General features: G+C 40.0%; 1 protein-coding gene across 1 annotated transcript in view; it reads right to left on the reverse strand.

The window, feature by feature from the left end:
* Positions 1 to 23,780, reverse strand: part of LOC149214118 (uncharacterized) — a 281,652-nt gene that overhangs the window by 192,882 nt on the left and 64,990 nt on the right. Inside the window, exons 3-4 of the mRNA XM_089392190.1 lie at positions 18,596 to 18,939; positions 17,638 to 18,183 (exon numbers count right to left, since the gene is read on the reverse strand). Coding sequence (XP_089248316.1) covers positions 17,638 to 18,183; positions 18,596 to 18,939 — 890 coding nt within the window. The remainder of the gene's footprint in view (positions 1 to 17,637; positions 18,184 to 18,595; positions 18,940 to 23,780) is intronic.

A 23,780-nucleotide genomic window follows, 5' to 3' on the forward strand; every position in this document is an offset into this window, starting at 1 on the left:
AGTTTTACAATAAAAAATCTGAATCCTACTCAGGTCCTAGGCCTCTCTACTTACACATCTGAAATCTCCAATGACTTCCTTAAAATTAGGGAGGCTTGACTCCCAACCTTGAGATAAACTAGTGCTTTGTCTTTCACTTGCTCGGCTTCCTTTTAGTCCTCATGATTTGGTTCTTTGCACTCCGAGCTAATGGAGAAATATTCGAATGTAGGGGTAGTAAATGAGGAGGATTTTCCTCCTATAATTCCTCTCCCTTGTCCCATTCGAGTTTTTACCAAGGTCTTTGCCAAAATTCCTTTCTTTTATCCTTTAATCCTGCATTAAATACACATTAGACCACAAAGCAAAATATCCAACTCTAACTCATCTCATAAACAAAATTTAATTAAAAGTATGCAATATGTTATGAGAATAGTTGGTTTGACTAAGCTAGGAGGTGAATTAAGGCCCATATAATTACCCAATGATGAGGCTCATCATCACACCCGACTGTAAGTGTTGCTCATCCTCTGAGCAACTTAAGTCAATATCAATGTCCTTCATGGCTCTGGTAGCCTCTCTGACATCCCATGCCTCTGCTGTGGTCTCTTCTTCTTGTTCATAGAAACCTACTTTCTTTTCTACTTCTTCCCACTGCCTCTTTTCTTCTTCTTCTTCTTCTTTTCTCCCTTCTAGCATCCCTAGGAGTAGTGGTGGACTGATTTTTAGGCCTATCCAATTGACCTTCAACCTTTGCATTGATTTCTTATACATAGGTGTCCTGTTGAGTGCCTCTCTCAACCTTCGAGGGGAGTGATATTCTCTTATCTTCACGCTGTGTGGCAGTGTGTTCCATCTCCTTAGGCAGGCATGTATACTATCATTTCCTAGCAGCCTAAACATATCCTCAAAATGTGAAATTTCTTGCTCCTGGGCAGCAAGATATCTAGGTGCCCGCTGAGGATCATTTGCAATCAAATTATGGGTGTTGATGAGGGCCATGGGATTTGATTGTTCAGCTCTGTTGAAAAGAGGTTCATTTTTCTCTCTGGCCAATATTCTTTTCATCTCTGCAGCTCTTGACTTCTCATGGTTCATCCATGATGCCAAAGCCATTAATTGTAGATCTCCTAGCTTGGCATTAGGTGCAAATAAAACTCAGCCATTTTGGCCCTATACTCTAGTGTACTTCGATCACAAAGATCAATAAACTGCCTGTAGTCCTAAAATGGCTTGGTGCCACTTTGTGCTAGTGTTTTAATCTGAAACTGCAGCCATTGTTCTTTGAGGTAAAGAGCATAGGATTTAGCTGGCATCCTACACTGGATGGCCTCTAAGGAGAGGCTGGCCATACATGGTAGTTGGTTCTCTCTTTGTTGCAGTTGTCCCCTCAGCCATGCATTCTCTCTCAAGTTGATCTCATTATTGCTTCTCTGTCCCATAAGCCACTTAGCTCTTTACCCATTTCTTTGAGTTTCTCTTCCATGTGCCCAATGTCTTCCACCCCCTTTGATTTGGCGATCTGCATCCATCGGTGGGTTCTGGCCCTCTCCTTCTCAAGTTCAAAAAACAATGGGATGGAAAATTTTTGAAGTATTACCCTGCCTCCTTCAATAAACCGATAATGGGAGTCCAAGTTAGGTTGGGGGCTTGATTCCTTTGTCTTTGGGTCTTCTTCTTTTGTTTCTTGCTACTCCCCTACCTTGCTTTCCAATTTTTGTGCTTCCTGTAGTTTCAGCAGAGTATCTTGTAGGACTGTTTTTGCTTCTTGTAGGTTTTGTTGTGGATCCTGTTGGATGGCCTTACCCTTCGAGGAAGTTGATCTAGTACTAGGCCTCCTTACATAGGTGATTGGTGACTTAGCGGAAGGCATTTGGTCTCTTTGTGTAAGGGAATCTTCAACCTCAATAGGAATTTTTGTTGACATTTGTGGCTTCCCTTGTTTGATTCTTGTGCTCTTTCTTGTTCTGAAATATAGTGGGGTTTGCCTCCTCCTTTTTCCTGTTTTCTTCCTCTTGTGATTCTTCCTCGTCTCCAACATTTTCTTCCTTCGTTTCCTCCTCTATTTCATCATCATCCTCCTTTTCTTCTCCCTCTTCTTCTTCCTCTTCATCATGTTCCTCTATGTCAACTTATTCTTCATCCATCTCATCCTTATCTAGCTCTGTATCTTCCTCTTCATGTTTTTCCTCCTCTTCACTGACAAAAGCACTAACACCATAAGTGAGGGTTTTGATGTCATCCTCTGCTAGCAAGTCTCTGAACACTAACCATGTTATAGGGATTCTGAGGTTTTGGAGGGCATCTTCAATGACGATCCTAATCAACCCATGGTGAGCCAATTGTTGGGAATTCCCTTCTTTCACTTTGTTGCTAGAGTCAGAGTGATTGGATCAAGAAATAGGGTATGCTGAGTCTTTGGTGAACTGGTGTTTCTACCCCAAATCATAATTCTTCAAGGATCCTGAAATGATAGACATAAACAACACTATATCTACACCCTCACATAAGATATATTTGATGAGTTTGTAGCCTACCTCACTCCATGGGTATGCCAGACTGTCCCTCTTTACTCCATTTTTGTCCTCAGTGGGTTCTTCACCTTCTAAAAATATTTTCCCTTTTGCCACCTAACTGTCTCCTTTGTCTTCTTTTCTCCATGGAATTCTTAGGGGAAGTGTGGTGACCCTACTAATGAGATCTGGGGTGAGATCTATAGTGAGGCCTCTAACTAAAATAGTGGCATGGATTCTGCGATGTGAAGTGAGGGAGTGAGCAAATTCTTGAGCCACCTCATCATCATACCCCGTGAATTTTTCGAAAAACCCCATCCAGTGGTGTCTTGTAAAGATTTCAAGCACCTGGGGGTGTTGTTGTATTCTCACAGTGTTTGTGGGCTCTCTCCTATTAAACCCTCCTGTCATCTTGCTGGTGAAGCTTGAAGAGAAAATGAGCAGGTTGACACAAATTTTTTAAGTGCTAAAGAAAAATAGAGTTGACTGGGTATGTAATTCACCTCTCACAGTTGCTAAATTCACTAGATTTTAGAGTATTTCTGGTTCATTTGCTTCTAAATGGGTATGGAATTTGAGAGCCTACCTCTTTCAAATGGTGGCAGTGGACAATTCCTCTGATATCCCCTCTTGAACTCTTCTCTGCCTATCCTGTACACTGCCTCTATGTATCCTGTAGACTGTATCCTGTAGAAATTCCTGTGCATGCTCTTGTAGGAGTTGCTGTGCATAACGATGGATCCTTGCTTCCGGTGGGTGGCCAGAGTTATGAGAGCGACTTGAGTGAGGGAGTTTCGAGGAGGTGAAATGCATGAATGCATGGGAACGATGTTTTATTTCCCTTTATGGTGTTTCGGGGTGAGGTGGTGTGCTGGCAGCAGAGGTACATTGCCATTTTTAGACCGTTGGTCCCCACTACCACCTCATCATTTCCCACTCCTCGTAATCAGCTCCCACCTCGTAGATCCGTAGTTTAACCACTTCTTGTCCTACTCCTCTGTCTTTAAGTTGACTGCAACCACGTGTGAGAGGACACCCGGTTCTGCATGTGTTGAATGGACGAAGGTATCTAGTCAATTTAACGTCTTAAATTGCTCTACATAAATTATCAATTCGGCTATCGTAAACTGATGAAGTGTGGTGCACCATATGTGCTTAGTTAACCTTTTTCTTACTTCATTGTTTTATAGTTTATGTTGTTTTGGGGTTTTTGTTCTTGTTGGTCTCCTAAAGTGTTCTAATGCAATGGAAATCCTAGTTTAAAGTTTTAAGAATGCTTTTAAAGATCAAGTGTGGATGTAGAGTTGAAGACAAGGTTTATGCTTCTTATGATAATTTCCAAACTTAGCACTTCAAAGATCTCAAAACATGCTATCTATAAAATCAAAACTTGAACAAAAGTGTAAACATGCAACTACATAAATCAAGCTAAAGATGAAGTACTGAAAATGAGGTTACTATCTCTGTTGTCCATCTAATTACAGAAAATAAATCTAAACTACTGCACTCAAGACCAAAAAATAAAGAAGCTAGAAACTAGTCACTGATTTCACCCATAATTCCAATATTTCGTCAATTAACTTCTAAAATGGGGTTAAGCTAAAGACACTGGAAATATCGTCATATGGCATGAAAGAATGACATTTAAACTATCTACTTGCAGACTAATGAAATCAAAATCAATTACTTCACCTATAATCTAATAGCTCACCAATTAACTTCTAAAACGGGGTTAAGCTAAAGGCACCAGAGATATCATCATATAGCATGAAGAACTGATATCTAAGCTATCTAAAAAACAGTAAACAAATCTCACTAAAATAAAAGCATAACAACTGGAATTAAAAACTAAAGTTCAGCAGAGGAAACAAGTCTCAAATCACCACTTGATGCAAAAACTACATTAAAAAGCTCGAGCAAAAACTAATAAGCAAATACAAGAACATGTAAAGAAAAACTAATCTACAATCAACCGGTTGAACACACTTGCATGAATTAAAATTACATGAATGGAAAATCTAAACTATCAAACTTGAAGGCAATAAAATGACATACTTGAATGAAATCAAAGCAAAACTTCAAAACAAAATCTACTCTACCTTACATTCTGATGTGCTCCATGACATCTACTTCACATCTCCTTCCATGTTGAGAAAATCAAAGCTTTATTCAAATTCTTCAAAATTACAAAGTACAACAAAACTCTCCAAAGCTTTCCAAAGCCATCAAGGAAGAACTACAAATTCCAAGCTAAAGAACTAAAAAGCCAATCTAACAAATGAAGAAGAGAGATCTCTTATTTATACAAAAAGATGAGAAGCCATCTCATTAATGAGAGTCCATGAATCTCTCCCTCTACTTCTAGAGTCCTAATCAAAATAGGAACTGATAAGACATATGTCTTCTTAGAGTTTCAATACAATTAGGAGATGTGACACATATCCTCATGATTCCATGATTCTCTCCACTCAAATTCGAATTTGGCCTTAGAGTGCCACATAAAGGTCTTCTAGAAGCCTCTTTTTAACCTACACATGTCAACAATCTCAACCCACTTGTTAGGTATAAGCATATGCACATTATTTTCTAATTTTTAACCATAAATTCACTTAAAAAGGCTTAAGAATTAATAAAGTTTGGAAAAACATAAATGTGGCCCAATGATAATGAAAGTGGGATGAATGTGGTGACATAGTAGTGAAATGGAGGTGAAATGGAGGTGATATAATGGACAAAATAGTGAAAGAGCAATGGAAATGAATGACATTTTCAAGACCCAACAGAAGGTGGCCAAGATAACTTGCCACCTTTTCACTTATAAACCATCTCGTAACCATTACAACTTTTGATTAAATTATGCATATGAATGAGCAAGTGGGATACTTACCTGTGGTTTCGATGCCATGCTGCAGTTGTCGAAGATCAGAGGTGCTGCGTTTTTTATTTGCTGCATGCCATTCTTCTTCCTCCTCTTGTTGTTTGCAAATGGTTTCTTTGCTTGTGCAGGTATTTGTGACTAAAGATCTGATGTTGCTACTGCTGTGGAGCTCCTAGGTCATCCTAGTGAAGACCTGTTGCTGGTGATTGGAATTTTGTCGGATATGCTGCTACAAGATTTCCTACAGGATGTCCTGTAGCTGCTTCTCCCTCAAAATTCCTTAATCATGTTGTTGGCTGGGGCTATGAGGATGGTGCAATGAATGGACAGAGGGAGTAGGAGTGTGTGTAGAGTAAAGGACACTCAAGTAATGCTCTTATTCCTCTCTGTTTTCCTTTTTTTTCTTTTTTCTATGACTGACAAAAACTGTTGAAACTGATTTCTTTTGTTTTGAATGGTAAGTGCAAGGATGATGATGGTGGACGAGGTGAGGTGTTATATCATGCCTAGGGTGAATTTTAGGGACCTAAGAAACCTACCATGTGTCCTCAGATTGCTTCCTATAGGTTTTCCGAGCCACTGTAATTCCTACAGGATGATCCTGTAGGTTTTCAAGGGATCCTGTAGGAATACAGGGGATCTTGTAGAAAACACAGTCTTCGCATAAATCGAAACAATGAGTGGAGAAAATGATAAAAATGATGGAGGGGTGCATGGTAAAGAGTGTAGGAGATGAATATGTGTGAGACAGGGTTCCCTTTGGATCCTCTTTTTGCTCCTTGACTGTCTTTCTCGCCCACCAGCAAATAACAATTATATATTTTTTTCTCTTTTTTTCTTTTTGAAAAACAAATAGGCTGCCTCAGAGAGGTTTTCACCCTAGTCGTTTGCTCTGGGCGCCTCAAGGAAGGTTTTCACCCAGGGATCTTCTTATTCTTTTTTCCTGTTTTTTCATCAATGGGCAGCCTCACGAGGTTTTCAACCCAAATATGGGACTTAGGTGCCTCATGGAGGTTTTCACCTGAGTCCTTATTTTTTTTCTCTTTTTTCTTTTATTTTTTCAGTGACTTGATGAGGATGGAGCTGAAACTTGCTCCACCATCATCAGTGTTTTATTGATATTTTCACTGAACTCTTGTTTTGATAAAGGTCTCTTATACATTTTCAATCAGTGCCCATTAACAAGCAACGGAATGGTTTCTTCATCTATAGTTCTGATTTGCACTGAACCATTATCATGGAATCTTTCCACAACATAAGGTCCGGGCCATCTTGTCCTTAGATTTCCCTTCAAGTCTTTATACCTAGAATCATATAACAATTCCAAATCACCCTCCTGAAATTGCTTCTCATTAATATGTTTATCATGCCAGATCTTCCTTTAAAGCTGAACTATCTCTATATGTAGGAAGGCTCGCATTCTGAATTCATCCAATCCATTCAATTGGAACAATCTCTCTTTTTGTGCATGAATGAGATCCAAATATAGTTGGGCTGCCATCCTCAATGTGTTATATTCAAACTCAATGGACAAGAAGGCATTTTTCCCATAGACCAGCTCATAGGGTGTAAATCCAGTGGTGGTCTTCCATGTGCTATTATAGGCCTAGGTGGCCTCAACTAGTCTTTCTGCCCAATCCTTCCTGCTGTTGCTCACTACCTTTGTTAAGATGCCCTCCAGTGCCTTGTTGGTCACCTCCACTTGCCCATTACCTTTTGGATGATAGGGAGTGGAGGTCCTATGCTTGATTTTGTGATGGCTGAGTAGTTTTTCAATCATGTTGGACGTAAACTAGCTGCCTTGGTTGTGACTAGCTCTCTAGGGTACCCAAATTTGTAGAATACATTTTCCCTTTCGAACTCAACCACCTTCTCTTCTGTTGCTGCCTTAATTGCCTTAGTTTCAGCCCTCTTAGTCAAATAATCAGTGCACACAATAATGTATTGTTTTTGCTTTGAAGGAGGGTTGATAGGCCCAATGAAGTCCATGCCCCACTTGTCAAATGGCTCGAAAGTCACTTGAGGCTTTAGGGGGATTTTATCTCTTGGAGTAGGATTTCCCATCCTCTGGCACCGATCACACTGACTAGTGTACTTTTTCACATCCTGGTGAAGAGTGGGCCAATAATAGCCTTGTAACACTTTGAATGTTGTCCTCTTCACTGCAAAGTGACCTCCAACAAGGCCCATCATGACAGGTTAGAAGGATGTCAAAAACTTCCTCTTCCCTTACACACCTTCTCAAGATTTGATCTGGGCCAAGTTTGAAAAAATTGCCCCCAATCCAGGTGAAGGGGGCACTTTCCCTTACTATCTTGCTCTTTTCTTTAGAGGGCAAGTTTGGTGGGAACTGTGCTGATACCAAATAGTTTCCTATATCAGCAAACCACGGAGAGAGAACTGAAATAGCAAACAAGTGCTCGTCTGGTAACTGGTCATCCACCATTCCTTCTTCACCTACAGGCAGATTCACCCTAGATAAAAAGTCAGCAGCAACATTTTCCTTACCAGGCTTATCAACAATGGTTAGATCAAACTACTGTAATAAAAGCAACCATCTTATAATTCGAGCATTCACATCTAGTTTGTTCATTAAATATTTGTTTGCATCATGGTCAGTATGCACAAATGTTTGATAGCCTGTAATGTAATGCTTGAATTTGTTAAATGAATGCACAACAGCCAGGAGTTCCTTTTCGGTCACTGTATAATTTAGCTCAGCATTTGACAAGTTCTAACTGATAAAATAGATGGCATAAGGAAGTTTCTCCTCTACCTGACCTAGGGCTGCTCCTATGGCTGTGTGAGGCATCAGCATGAATAAGAAAGGGAAGGGCCCAATTTGGGCCTTGGAGAATTGATGCAGTGGTTAACTTACCTTATAGAATGTCTAAGGCCTCTTGACAATTTTTTGACCATATAAACTCAAAATCTTTGGCCAACAACCGAATAAAGGAGTGGCCGACTTGTTGAAGTCCTTTATGAACCTTCGGTAGTAACCAGCGAACCCTAAGAAACTCCTGACATCTCTCTTATTTTGTAGAAGTGGGACCCTTTGGATGATTGCTATTTTGTTTGGGTCCACCTGCAGTCCTTGCTGATATATTGAATGACCTAGCACAGTCCCTTCAGTCATTAAGAATTCACATTTTTCAGGACTGAGAGACAAGTTCATTTCAATGCATTTGTGCAATACTTTGCCTAGGCTAGTTAGGCCTTCTTGAAAATCACCGCCATAAGGTGTAAAATCATCCATATAAATTTCCACTGCATCATGTACTAATTTGGCGAAAATACTCAAGATTGCTCTTTAGAAAGTGGAAGGAGCATTACATAGGACAAAAGGAAGGACCCTATAGGAAAAAGTACCCCAAGGACAGGTGAATGTGGTCTTATCCTGGTCTTCTGGGCAGATTTGGATTTGGTTGTACCCACTAAATCCATATAGGAAAGAAAAAAACTTTTTCCCTATCAGGCCGTCTAGCACTTGGTCAATGAAGGGTAGGGGAAAATGATCCTTCTTTGTGTCTTTGTTCAACTCCCTATAATCAATGCAAATCCTCCACTTACCATTTTTCTTGGGAACTAACATTAAAGGGGAGACCCACTCACTGCCGGAGATAGGGTAAATGAATCCTGCATCTAGCAGTTTTTGCAGTTCTTCTTTGACTATATCTTTAAGAGCTAGATTCATCCTCCTTTGTGGTTGTCAGACCAGCCTGCAACCTCCTTTGATGTATATGTAGTGAGTACACACTGAGGGGTGTACTCCCGTCATTTCCTTGTAACTCCATGAGAAGGCTTCTAGGTTTTCTTTTAACATGTTGCATAGCTTTTCCTCTTTGAGAGCAGAAAGGGATGGATTAATTTTCAAGGTTTTCTCTGGGTCAAATTTTATGGTTTTGACACGGAGTGGGTTGGAATCGGCCAAGCATAAGTAAATTGGATGATTGTTCTAGGTTTCCCTTACTTCTTCTTCTAATGTTAACAAACCAGGAGTTGGACTTTGGAGTGGGTGTTCAATCAAGTCATCCTCATCTTGTTGTCCTCCTCCCATGGTTACTTCTAAAGTGTAAAATTGGGCAGAATAAACCTCATCTTCTTCCTTCTCCTCCAACCATAAAGGTAAATCATGCTCTAGAGAAGGTTGAGCAGGAGGGTATAGGACTAATTGCTTGGACATATGCCCGTTCTTGATGGTCATATTCCCAGCTCTGCAGCTAATGTAAGCATTGGTTGTGGCCAACCATGGCCTCGCAAGGATGAGAGGACAACCAGTGAGTTTAGCCTTAGGCTGGAGAACTAGAAAATCTGTAGGGTACTCCCAGGAGTCAATGGAGACCATCACATCCTCCACAATTCCCTCAGGGGTGACTATGGAATGGTCTGCAAGTTGCAGAACTATTGTGGTCTTCCTCAATGACCCTTGAGGTTGAGCTTGAGCATGGTTTCCTTTGTCATCACATTAATGGCAACCCCAAGATCGATCAGAGTGTGTGGGACAATAGTGCCACTGATGTGCACATCTACTACAGGCCTTCCAGGGTCCAAATATTTCAAACATATTACCTGCCCCAACATTAAGTCGGACAGCTACCCAATGACATTAATGGTAGGGGCATCCTTTTTCTTCTTTCTGGATGCTTGAAGCATTTCTCCTTAATCAACTTATTATCGTAAATGGGAACATCTTTTATTCCCTGGAGAAGGGGGATCTTTACACATAGATTTTTCAATTCTCCCAGAAGTACAGTTTCTTCTTGGGTAGGCTGGAGTGGTTGGGCTAATCTCTCAAGAAAGGGTGGATTTACTTTAAGGTTCCTTTCCTCTCTTTCTTGCTCAACCTCCCGATGTGGAGGGAGAGGTTGGTTATCCAGCAGAAATCTCCCAGATCTTAGGTTAATCTCCATTGTATACTTGCTGAACCTGCCTATTGTTCCAGTTCGGATTTGGCTGGGCAGGCATCTGGGGTTTCTTGGGTGGAGCAGAGTGTAGGAGTTGTGGTTGGGTAGGTGGTGGAGGCAATAGCGCTGGAGCATTGTTGTATTGGGGCCTCCACCCCTAGAGTGGTGTATTCCACTGAGGTTGTGGCAGAGCGTAAGGTTGAAATGACTGGCTGGGAATGATACTAGGATGCATAGGACCAAGGAGGGGGTGTAGACCAGGAAGGATGAGCATGGAGGTCCCCAAGAAGGTATAGTTGTGATTTGGTTGGGGTTGTAATATGCATGGGATGACCCTTGCATGCCCTGTTAGTATGGTCTAGGCCAAGGAGGCCTCCTTTGGTTAATGTAGCAAAGCTGCTCAGTGACCCCTTTAGCGCCTTGATATACATATTTGAGTGCGGGTAATGAAGGGCACTTGTATGTGGAATGGTTCTCTTCACAGATCGAGCAAATTTCAATACAGCTCAATGGACATTCGTTCCTCAGATGCCTCCTGGTGCATCTAGGACAAAAGATGGCCAAGGCTCTCTCTGCTTCCTTTTGCTTCCTTTTGATGTTCATGGTGTCCATTTGCAAGGCAAGGGTTTGCAGCATCTCACTTTTGAAATCTTCCAGCGTATTTCCAATTTCACCCTTGATGGATGAGTTGGAAGATGATGTACTGGCCATAGGTTGACTACCCCTACCCTTTTTCGTCGCTGCCCTAGAATGGTTTCTAAAGACAGTCTTGATATCCTCATAGTGTAATTGGTAGATATCTCCTCCTGCTAACAAGTGTAAGGTATCCAGAAGGTCTTCTCTTACTCCCTTGAGCAGGACTAGCTTTAGTGACTCAGGGTCAAGTGTGCACCTGGCCCTTTTGTAACTAGGCTGAAATATTTCTTCGTAGTCTTCTAAGGATTCATCCTAGCGTATGGTCATCCTGAAATTTTTCTCTTTAGTATCTCCTTTGACCTACAGTAGTCCCGATATTTGTTGTTATAAGCTTGTTGCATCTGAGCCCAAATTGTGATGCCATATCCAGGTAATCCCATGAACTAGCGCAATGTTGCATCCTTGAGGATAGAAGGAAATAGTTTTAACTTTTGCTCATCATCTGTATAGTCATAGGTTCGGCATATAACAACAAACTCAAATAGGAAAGTGTCGGGGTCCTCTGTGGTCAGGCCATGGAAATGAGGTAGGGAAGAGGGGCTTATATTCTTCATCTTAGTGTCCCCGTTGGTTTCCCTGATGGAGAAGGCACCCTCAACTCTTTCCTTATTCCCTCTATCATTTCGGTATTCAACGATTGGTTCAATAGGAATGGGCTCCTCTTCTTCTTCTTTCCCTGTAGGTTCTTCAAATATGTCATGTTGCTCGCCTAAAGTTTCCTCCAGTTCACAGCCACCGAAGAAGAGAGAAGGTTCGTTGTTGGATGCAATGGGGGTATTTGGCAAAAATTTCCCTAAGTTGTCCTTATTCCTACGAGACATGAAAGTAAATGTTTTTGGTTGGTTTTGTAATTTTTTTAAGCTGGAAAGTACTTTGCAGAAATGAAATTGTTGATTGAATGAAAATCACTGATAGAATGAAAAAGCTACTTGCTAAATTGAAATCCTACTTGCAGAATGGAAAGGAAAGCATATAATGAAAAATGAACGAAAGGAAGCTACTAGATTAGTTTTGTAGAAATAAACTAATGGCAGAAAATTGAAGACAAGAAATAGAAGAAAAGAAAACGGTAATCATATTCTACTCAGACACCTCCCCGGCAACGACCCCAAAAAGTGATGAGCACTAGTATTGCAGCAAGGATGCTGCAACTCCTGGGCTACCAGCTTTAGTTATCAACCCGGGGTTCGTACAAACTTGGAGGTGACAGTGCTATATGCACAAGTGAAGGTCCTGCCTGTTGTCACTATTTGCCCAGCGAGAGACCCTAGGGGTTCCAAGTCAGACTTCTATAGAGTCAAAGGAAGCTTGATCCTTTGATGGAAGAAGAGCAAATCTACTCTAAGAGAGCTACTCTACAACAGTAATGAAGAAAATAATATGTAATGCTAAATCACACCATAATTAACAATTTAAACAACTATGCTAAGCAAAATTGCTAAATCAACACTAAACAAATGCTACTATCTACGCTGCAGAAATAAAGAGCATCAAACCATACTAATGTGTAAGCAAGAAAACTCAACTAAATCTGTTTTCACTTTTTTTGGTTTTTTAGGCAAAATCAATTATGCAATTTAATTGTTCTTGTGAATGTGACAGGTGGATGGAAGGTGGTTGAGGATGGCTAGAAGGTTTATGGAGTGGTTGGATGGTGTGGAAGGGTCCTAGGAGGCTGGCTTTTTGTGACTTCCTAGAGGTTCCCCATCAATTCGGCCACAAAATAGGTCGTTTCAGGAAAACGTACATGATGTACTAGAAACCTACAGGATGATCCTGTAAGAATTACAGGAAACCTACAGGATATAGCTAAGAGCTAATTGTGAGGTATTGGAGGTGATGGGAGGCTTGGAAAAGGTGTGTGATGAGTGGAATGGGGTGTTAAAAGGTCTAGGAGCACTCAGGAGACAATATCCAAGATAAGAGATAGCTAGATTCACTCAATGTATCTAGTGGAATTTTAATGAAAAATGACAAAAAAACTAGCGAGGGTGATGGTGGAACAAGTGATGGCTGGGGTGGATGAAGTGGAAGGTGGTCGCTGGTGTTGAAGTCTGGGTCTCCTCCTGAAGTACTTGCCTTGCTTAAAACATGTGTGTTTTCCAAGAACTATGCAACAAGATACATTTTCATAAACTAGAAAAGCATGAATCAATTGCCTATATTATGCATGACGAAAGTGTTGAAGGGAATGAATGCATGAGTGAGATCTTATTGCAAAAATAGAGTAATGGAAAAAGATGACAATGAAATGAACCAAATACTGAATCAAGACAACAAACTCCAAAGCTCATGCAAGAACTAGAAATATGTGTTTTTGGGGTAGCTGAAGGGTCTCTTTCTCAATTCATGGTCCCAAAGGGAGGAAGTGAGGCCAAGACACCTGCTAACAACCTTATGGTGATTTTTCCTCCTTGCTAAACTGCTAATTGAAAGAAGGCACAAATGGAAGCAAACTAACATACAACCAATCTAATCTACACGATTGTAATGGATATGCAGCTATTAAGCAAATGAACAATTAAACTATGAATCTATGCTAGCATACATGTACAATAAAGAGGAGCATTGGCTGCTAGGATTGGGCCCTAACCCAAGGGCTTCAGCCCTCTGATTTAACTCAATGCTGGCTCCAAACAAAACTCATTCTTATTATCAAAAACCATGGATTACATCAAAAACTGTCACAAGTCTTGCAGCTTGAAAATAGAGTAGAGTTTTACAATAAAAAATATGAATCCTACTAAGGTCCTAGGCCTCTCTACTTGTACATTTGAAGTCTCCAACGACTTCCTTAAAATGAGGGAGCCTCGGCTCCCAACCTCGAGATAAATTAGTGCTTTGTCTTTCACTTGCTCGACTGCCTTTTAGTCCTCATGATTTGGCTGTTTGCACTCCGAGCAAGAGGAGGAATATTCGAATGGAGGGGTAGTAAATGAAGATGATTTTCCTCCTATAATTCCTCTCCCTTGTCCCATTCGATTTTTGACCAAGGTCTTTGCCAAAATTCCTTGCTTTTATCCTTTATTCTTGCATTAAATGCACATTAGACCACAAAGCAAAGTATTCAACCCTAACTCATCTCATAAACAAAATTTAATCAAAAGTATGCAATATGTTATGAGAATATTTGGTTTGACTAAGCTAGGAGGTGAATTAAAGCCCATATAATTACCTAATGATGAGGCTCATCAGATTGTTAAAGGATACAAGTAACAACGCAAAAGAGATTATGCTGAAATATTTGTGTCAATTTCAAGGATGGAAACAATAAGGACAATTTTAGCAATAACAACACAACACAAGTGGAAGGTATATCAAATGGACATAAAATCATCCTTCTTGAATGGAGTATAGAGAGAGGAAGTGTATGTGGAGCGGCGACCTAGGTATGAGGTTCAAGGCCAAAAAAACAAGGTGTATAGGCTAAAGAAATATCTTTATGGTTTGAAGGAAGCACCACATGCATAGTATAGTAGGATAGATTCATACTTGTTGAACAATGGCTTTAGCAAAAGGCATGGTGAGCCTACCCTCTGCATCAAAGAAAGTGATGATTTTGGGTTGTTGAGGTACTTTCTAGGCATAGAAGTGAAGCAAATGGAAGATGGCATTTTTATTGCACAAACAAAGTATTCAACAAACATCTTGAAGAGGTTTAAAATGGCAAACAACAAGCTTGCACCAACTCCAACAGCCATGTGTGTGAAATTGAACAAAGAAGATTATAGCAACAATGTAAATCCAACAATATACACAATTATAGTCGGTAGTTTGATGTATTTGGCTGTAACTAGGCCCGAATTAATGTATTTAGTGAGTTTGGTCTCAATATTCATGGAGTCACCAAAGGAGACACACTGGCTAGCATCTAAAAGAATTCTAAGGTATGTTAATGGCACCAAGGAATATGGCATTTCGTACACTACAAAAGATAAATTTAGGCCTATTGGATATACTGACAGTTATTGGTGAGGAAGTGTAGATGATAGAAAGAGCACATCAAGTTGTGTCTTTCATTTGGGTTCGGGAGTCATTTCATGGGCTTCCAAGAAATGACCAATTGTCTTTCTTTCCATGGCTTAAGCTAAATATGTCACAGCAACAGGGGCAACTTGTCAAGTTTTTGATGAGAAGAATGTTGAAGGATTTATGGCATGAACAAGAACAAACAACAAAGATTTATTGTGACAACAATTTGACAATTACTTTATCCAAAAACTCAGCGTTTCACAAAAGAAGCAAACACATTGACACAATGTATCATTTCATCATAGAGTTGATTAACAATGGAGAAATTATTTTGGATCATTGCAGTTTACAGCCGTTTTATCCAAATCATTGACAAAGGAAAGCTTTATTCTTCTAAGATACATCTTGGACATTGTGAATATCAACAATTGTGATTAAGAGTGAGTGTTGGAAATTAATCCCAACTACCAAATTAATGAACCTGATGGTGGGTCATATCTAAGAGGACAGACAAATCAAGCTGCAGACTTTGCTTTTTGGCTGAAGAAACATGTAAGTAAATAAGTTTATGGTCAGCTTACAAATTTCCCAAACCCTGCAACACATCTATCAATCCAACATCCATCCATCATTAAACATCATGTCATTTTTCTAGAATTATCTCTCTAGCTCACATTTCAAGTTCTATTATAGTTCTAGTAAATTAGTAATCCAATTTTCATATCCTACTTTTTCATTTCAGATATGTTAAGTGAGTCTTGCAACATGCATAAGTGGCACTAGTGGTCTTAATCCTTTATTGAGTTTTCATCTTAGATCGACATATTGACACCAGTGATCTTAATCCTTTATTGAGCTTTCCTCTTAGATCAACCTCTTGACTCCATTTTTCTCTGGTTAGATTGACACTAATGTCTTGATCTGTCCAACATTCTTTTATTATTAAAATTCAAAAGGTCATTTTTTTTTGTTTTGTTTAGATTTATCTCTCCAGCTTGTTGAAATTAATTCCAACTACCAAATGAATGAACCGGATCACTCTAGCCTGTTGGAAATTAATTCCAACTGCCAAATTAATGAACCTGATCACTCGCCATATCTGAGAGTACAGGTAAATCAAGCTTTGCTTCCTAGGTGAAAGAACATGGGAAGTAAATAGGTTTCTTACTAGCTTACAAATTTCCCATTCCTGCGACACATCTGTCAATCAAAATCACACGCAGTTGGTATTCTTATTGAATGCATGGTTGTACTGCGCTATAGGAGTTTGTAGTGTGCGCTGAATTAACATACTGGGAAATAATTTGTGTATGCACTGTGCACTAAATATCCAACTGCGCAGTCATTTATTATTAAAAAAGATAGGCATTGCCATATCTGAGTGTACAGGTAAATCAAGCTTTGCTTCCTAGGTGAAAGAACATGGGAAGTAAATAGGTTTCTTACTAGCTTACAAATTTCCCATTCCTGCGACACATCTGTCAATCAAAATCACACGCAGTTGGTATTCTTATGGAATGCATGGTTGTACTGCGCTATAGGAGTTTGTAGTGTGCGCTGAATTAACATACTGGGAAATAATTTGTGTATGCACTGTGCACTAAATATCCAACTGCGCAGTCATTTATTATTAAAAAAGATAGGCATTATTAAAAAGATAGGTTTGTTGTGGTCTCTTGACGATATAAATAAAAAGATCAATGCATGTCAAAAAGTTGTGTATTTTTATATTCTTGCATTTTTTTTTTTAATGCATTGTAGACCAATACAGTCCTTTTGAACTATTTTATAGTACATTGTTACACATAAATATAATTATTTTATCTCATCTATCTACATTTACTATTGGCAATCACCTTTATTTTATCTGTCTGCCTTTGTTCCAGCGGATCACCTTTCGGGTCTCATTATTACAGCTCATATGCCTACCTATCCACATACACGTGAATTAGGATCACATACCTATCACCATTCAACTTCATTATTATATGTTTCGTAATCCTATTCTTATATATGGGATAACTTTATGCTTTCAATTCCATTATTATAGTTGTCGTAATCCTACTTTATATATGGGTAACTTTATTCTTTCAATTTCATTATTATAGTTGTCGTTGTCCTACTTTATATATAATGTATATGCATGCATATGGGTGGAAAGTTGGATAACTTTATGCTGTTATACATATCGATATACTCTTAAAGAACACTGCTAATAGAGTTGACACGTAGTTATTGTTTCAATCCATTTAAATTTTGTCTCGTTTCGTTTCTTTTGTTTTTTAGTTCCTATCCTTTAGGTATAGTATTATGGTATCTATTCAGCGCATTTATCGAAGGTAAACAACCAAGCAATCTTATACTGAATGCAAGGTTTTAATGCACAAAGCTTGTCATCGACAAAACGTTTCACATTTCATTTAAATTTCAAGAAGAAACCAAACATGAAAGGAAATACGTTCAGCATTCTAAATCAGCACAATAAACCAGAAGACTGTCACACTTTGATTACGAACCTTGCAAACAGAGTCGTCATAGCTTGTTCCGCTTTCATTTTTATTACTATTTATGTCAATTCTCACTTTGCCATTGTCCGAAAATAAACCCAAAAATTCAACTTATTGTAAGAAATATTTATGTTTCAGGATCCAGTACTGCCCTATACAGTTTTTTCAGAAATGAAGAAGATACGGACCTGTCAACGCGAGCTATGTTACTCCTAATTGCTGAACAAAGCTTTGCACTGACAGTGACAAACATCTGCTTTATATTACTTCCATTGAGATCTACCTGTTGTCCCTCTCTTCTCTCATTCCTTTCCTCCACTTGAAACTCATTCTGCCGATGACAAGACAGACCATGCAAAGCAAGTTTTGCTTGTTGCTCTTTCTGAAGCAATCTTATTACAAGTACTGTTGTCTTCCCAGTACCACTCCTTCCTAGGATAAATAAACTCCTTGGAAAACGGATTATTCCTGATTCTTCTTCATTGACCTCAAACTGTAGGTCAATCTCTGATCCATCCTGAGCTGTAAGCAACTGATTAGCAATACCAGAAGATAGCGCATAGAACTTCATCAGCAGTAAACTTTCTTCAACTTTTGCATGCTCTAAAGGAACTCCTACACTTTCAGAAGGGTTACATTGTGAACTCGCAGATCTTTCTGGTTGCTGTAAAGACCTATACCACACGAAGTGAGGATCATCTTCCCATCTCCTTGGTAGTAGGAACTTACGTTCTCTGTAACAAGAGAGCATTCAGATATGCAGATATAATATATTTATTGAATCCCAACAATAAGTAATCCATTTTTCCTCCCGGTTCTTTTCCTTCCTACCATAAACACAAAGTCAATATACAATTCATTCTTCACCCTTATTTTGAATGCTAGGTTAAAATCTTGGATGGCAAAGTCAATGTTATTTTAAATATTATATCATGAATCTTAATAATAAATAAAATCTAGGAACTTTCACCATAACTCTGTTTATCTACCAAACTAATGCAATAACATCAACATAAAGTACTGTAACATTTCCAACTCATGAGGCATCCAAACGCTACTTAGTTGATCATTAAAAAGAAAGCTTTGGAAGAAATATAAAGCATTAGGCACATCAACAACATAAATACATAAGAAAATGTATTCTACCTGTCGAAAACCTTTGCTTTACAGCGTTCAATATACTGTGGTGTGTATGTCCCAAAAATCTTCTCTAGACGTGTTCTGAAATGAGGAACTTCTTCTAGCCTTAGAACATTCCATATTTTCAAAACTTGCAGAGATTCCGTCCCTGGCTGAACGTCAGTCGACCATAATAAATATAAACCCGAGATAGAATATTCATTGATAAGGTTTTCCTCAGAATGACCACCATATTTCATAGTTTTCCGCCAACCATTAGCCATATTCAGTATTGTGCCGAGTATTCGCTGCCTCACTTGTAGACGCTTTATTTTTGTAAATGATTTCTTAAACTCATTGCTGAATAAAACCTGCTAGTGCAGAACTAAAAGAAATCAGTTTTGAACACACTCAAATAAAACACGGTACTGTATCATATATTTATATGTTATTATAAGAAATAAATTGAGATGGCATTCGATCATAGAACAGTTATCCTCGAGGGAGGACTAGCAACTGTCTAATTTTGTGAGTCATGTAATCATTATTGTGTTAATCGCTTATCTTTATATGTAAATATGCATAAGTAATTAGCCCGCATACACGACTATTTTACTGAGATGCCTCGTCTAACCGACAGTGCCATATGGCAGCACAGATATCTGTCAATATATCAGTAGAAAGCATGGAATATATAACCTAGAAAGGGAACGTATTTCTTAATTTACGAATCAATAACATTCTTTCTTCAGGTGAAGGGCAGTTCAAGGGTGAAGTCCCCTCTTTTAATGGCGCAGTGATGCAGGAGCATCTGGCTGACAGGACAAAGACAGAAGTGAGGTTGGTATGGTTTCTGAATAGGACCGAGAAATTAATTCACTGGATGGATAGTATACTTGTTTTTTTATTTTACTTTTCTTTCATTAAGTTGCCTAAGATTAATGTAATAAATTTTAATTAGGAGCAGTAGTAATTAGTTAGAGTCGTTGTTTCCAGACAGTTAAATTACTGTTGTAAAAGCATGAAAAGAAAATGTACTAGACAACCATGCAAAGTTCCGTATGAGGAATAACTGATGTAACCAACTGAACAAACTAACAGCAGTTAGGACAGTTTGTAAACAGTGCTATTAAAAAGAGAGAAAAAGCACATTAGAGGGTTCGACTGAATAAGAAATACAGAGAGGGAAATATAATTGTTTTCTGTGCACATACATCCCTACAGCGTCCTCAATACTGTGTAATAATTGGTATCAAATTATCATGTGAAGATTGTTAATGCATTGCTACAGGTTCTAAGTCAAAAGGAGAAGATAACCAAAGCCGGAGGAGAAGCAACAGCGCCCAGTTACAGGCGGCTCAAACAAAATAACCAGACATAAAATAACCATATCAGGTATGTGAACTTACAAATGTAACCCAAATCAATTCCAGCGTTGAATTCATAGAACTACAAAATACAGTCATCAAAATTTATTGTTCATTTACATTCTGTTCAAAGTAAAGGAACGAACCCAGTTCACAGACGTGGGAATCAAGCTAATTGCAAACAGAAGCCAAACCCCATAAGACCCCAACTCATTTCCACAACCAACGACGGTGCTTAACGACCAAAGAACCAAATACAGACAGCGGCTCAAGGCCAGCAAGAAAATATCAACCCTACAAGTCGTAACATTAAGGTCAAGCAAACCACAAACGAACAGAACGACACTACCCGTGTTTCATTCGGAACAGCTGAGTGTCCAAGCGCCGAAACCCTCGGGTGGCTCTACCTGTGAAGAGAACCAACAAAACGAGATTAGACTCCATGAAACAGAATACAGGGAAACTGGAAATTGAAGGAACGAATAAAATACAGTGAATTAGTTACCTGACAGGCAAGCCGTAACCGCAACTACACCTTCGAGTGATCTTCCTGCTCACGAGGAGCCGAAGACGTTAGACTCAGGTAGAAAAGGAGTACAAGTGTCCAGCATAGAACAGGGAACTTACCAGGTAAGTTGGCGGAGAAACCGACGGAAAACGCCACCATAATTCTGCCAAGTTTGTGGAGGAACCGAACCAGCGCTGTAGAAATGTCACCAAGGACCATACGGCCATCAACCAACTGTAAACACTCGTGAAAACACAGACAGTGAACCGATAAAAGACGCACAGAGGCGGAGACCCACTAAGGCAGACACCAAACACACAGTAACAGTCGACATACAAGCAGAAGACCACAAGAAAACAAACCTTACCAGGGTTTCATCAATTTGCCAGGTGAACGAAAGACTTCCAGGTCGAGTCCCAAACCATCGAGGCTGTGAAGGCTACCAGGAGCACGTAGCTCAGGAAACCAGGCGGACAAGCCTCAGAGCAACACAAAGAAAACCACAGTGAAGCTGCAAGGGGTCGCCGAGAGCTCACAGAGCAAATGACCGGGAGAAACAACGAATAACCAAATGAGCGCGAAGGTGTGAAACCCTATACCAAGGCGGGTTCATAGAATTCCGAGGAGGGACAGATGTCCACCGAACAAACAACTAACGTACAAACACCGTAACCCCACTCAATTCAACGCAGATTGAAAATCAATTGACATATATCCAAAATCTTTTGATTAATATATTTACTTGTTGGTACACCATCAAGGGAAGCGCATTGACGGCGGGACCACGTGGGCTGGCCCCATCAAGTGGTATCAGAGCAGAATTTTGAAGAAAACAGAGGGAGATGGAAGTTCAAAGACGAGGACGTGGAAGAGGTGCGCGCAGAGTAGCAGACGAGGGCTTGAGGGAACAGTTGAGAATCCTTACTGCTCGCTTAGAAGCAGTGGAGGCAAGTAGGAGAAGAGACCCAGAACTTGGGGATGATAGTGAAGAAGAGGCAGCAACTGCTACAGACGGATCAGAGGAAGAAGCCTCGGAGTTAACGCTGTTGAGATCGGTACTGTTAGCTAGCAGCAAACCCAAACCTGAGATCCCTAACTATGATGGCAGTCTGTCCGCAGATGTTCTGCTGGATTGGGTAAGTGAGTTAGATAAGTATTTTGAAAATGAAGAGATCAGTGAGGACAAAAGAGTTAGATTTGCTGCGACTAAGTTAAAAGGACACGCCGCTTTATGGTGGGATAGTGTCCAAGCGGACAGGAGACGGATGAACAAGCTACCGATAAGGAAGTGGCCAAGGATGGTGGCAAAACTGAAGGGCAGATTTTTGCCTAAAGACTATCAGGTCGAACTTTATCGACGAGTGCAGAATTTAAGGCAGAAAGGTATGACCGTAAAGGAATACACAGAGGAGTTTTATCGTGTAAACTTGCGGGCTGGTTATACTGATGATACTCCAGAAAAAACAGCGAGATACGTGAATGGCTTGAGGCTGGAAATACTAGATGAGATCAGTATTCTCACTCCACAAAATATAGAAGAGGCTTTTCAGAGTGCTGTAAACGCTGAAGAAAAAATTAACAGGAAACAGAATAATAGGAGAGGGCAAGGAAATGGCAGAGGACGAGAACAGTCCTACGGTAGAGGGAGAACTGCCTCTAACAGTGAAGAAGGCAGCAGCTCCAGAGCTTCAAGGACAGCAGATAAGGGAGATAGCACCAGAGGAGGTCGGCCATATCAGCGGGGAAGAGGAAATGGTTGCGGAAGGGGGACTAATGTCTAGTGCTACAGGTGCCATAAGTGGGGGCACAGATCCTTCGAATGCCCGAAAGCCGAGCACGCTGGCCAGAGAGGCGCATTTGTTGCGCAGCCTGAGGAAGCTGAAGCACAGCCCCGGGAGATAGAAAATGTGGCAGAAACAGGAGAGGCTTTAGTTTTAAACAAAGTATTGTTGAAGCCAACCAAGGAGATGGCTGAACAGACCCAACGGAAGGCACTGTTCCGAACAGTTTGCAAATCACACGGAAAGTGTTGTAAATTGATCATAGATAGCGGAAGTACAGACAATTTAGTTGCCACCGAGATGGTGGAAAAGCTGGCATTGAAGCGACTTAAGCATCCCACACCTTACAAGGTGTCGTGGCTACAGAAAGGCCACCAACTATTAGTTGATGAACAATGCGAGGTTGAATTTCACATGGCAAATACCAAGACACAGTTCTCTGCGATATTATGCCAATGGACGTATGCCATATACTGCTAGGGAGACCGTGGCAGTATGATCGGAAGGTGACGCACGATGGGAAGACGAATTGTTACAAATTTGTGAAAGATGGAATCAAACATACGCTTGTACCCATCAAAGAGGAGGATGCAGCAGAATCAAGTGGAACAAAAGCATTGTTAATAGGAGGAAAACAGTTTGTTAAGCAGATTGAGGAAAACGAGGTAAATTATGCGATTGTAAGGAGGACAAAAATGATGTTGCTGAACATAGAAAAGTCAGAATTGCCCGCAGAGATTCAGGAGTTGTTGGAAGAATTTAAAGACATTGTAGTCGACGATCTACCAGATAAGTTGCCTCCCAAGAGGAGCATTAGCCATCATATCGATTTCATACCTGGAGCAAGCCTACCGAATAAGGCAGCATATAGAATGAGCCCGAAAGATAATGAAGAGATTCGTAAACAGGTGCAAGAGTTGCTGGATAAGGGACTGATCAGAGAAAGTTTGAGCCCTTGTGCGGTACCAACAATACTCGAACCCACAAAGGGTGGAGAATGGCGGATGTGTATAGATTCACGAGCTATCAATAAAATCACTATTCGGTACAGATTTCCCCTACCCAGAATGGATGACATGATGGATTGTCTTAGCGGGGCAGCTTATTTCACGAAGATTGATCTGAAGAGTGGATATCATCAGATCAGGATTAGAGAAGGAGATGAGTGGAAGACAGCTTTCAAGACTAATGAAGGGTTGTACGAATGGCTAGTCATGCCATTTGGATTAAGCAACGCTCCTAGTACTTTTATGAGATTAATGAATGAGATGTTAAAAGAATTTATTGACAAGTTTGTGATAGTTTATCTTGATGATATCTTGATTTTCAGTAGAACGAAAGGAGAACATCTTCAACATGTTCGAAGGGTGTTAGAAAAGTTACAGCAGAACAAACTGGTGATAAACTTAAAGAAATGCACTTTCGTGCAGAAAGAACTGGTCTATCTGGGGTTTGTAGTTGCAGAAAATGAATTGAAGATGGACCCAGAAAAGATTGCGGCAATCATAAATTGGCTGTCACCGAAGAGCTTATTTGAGGTACCTAGTTTTCACGGA

This window comes from Pinus tabuliformis, chromosome 1_1 (assembly GCF_031772625.1).
Source record: "Pinus tabuliformis cultivar Carrire ecotype Pingquan chromosome 1_1, CPIR1, whole genome shotgun sequence".
Classification (NCBI taxonomy): domain Eukaryota; kingdom Viridiplantae; phylum Streptophyta; class Pinopsida; order Pinales; family Pinaceae; genus Pinus; species Pinus tabuliformis.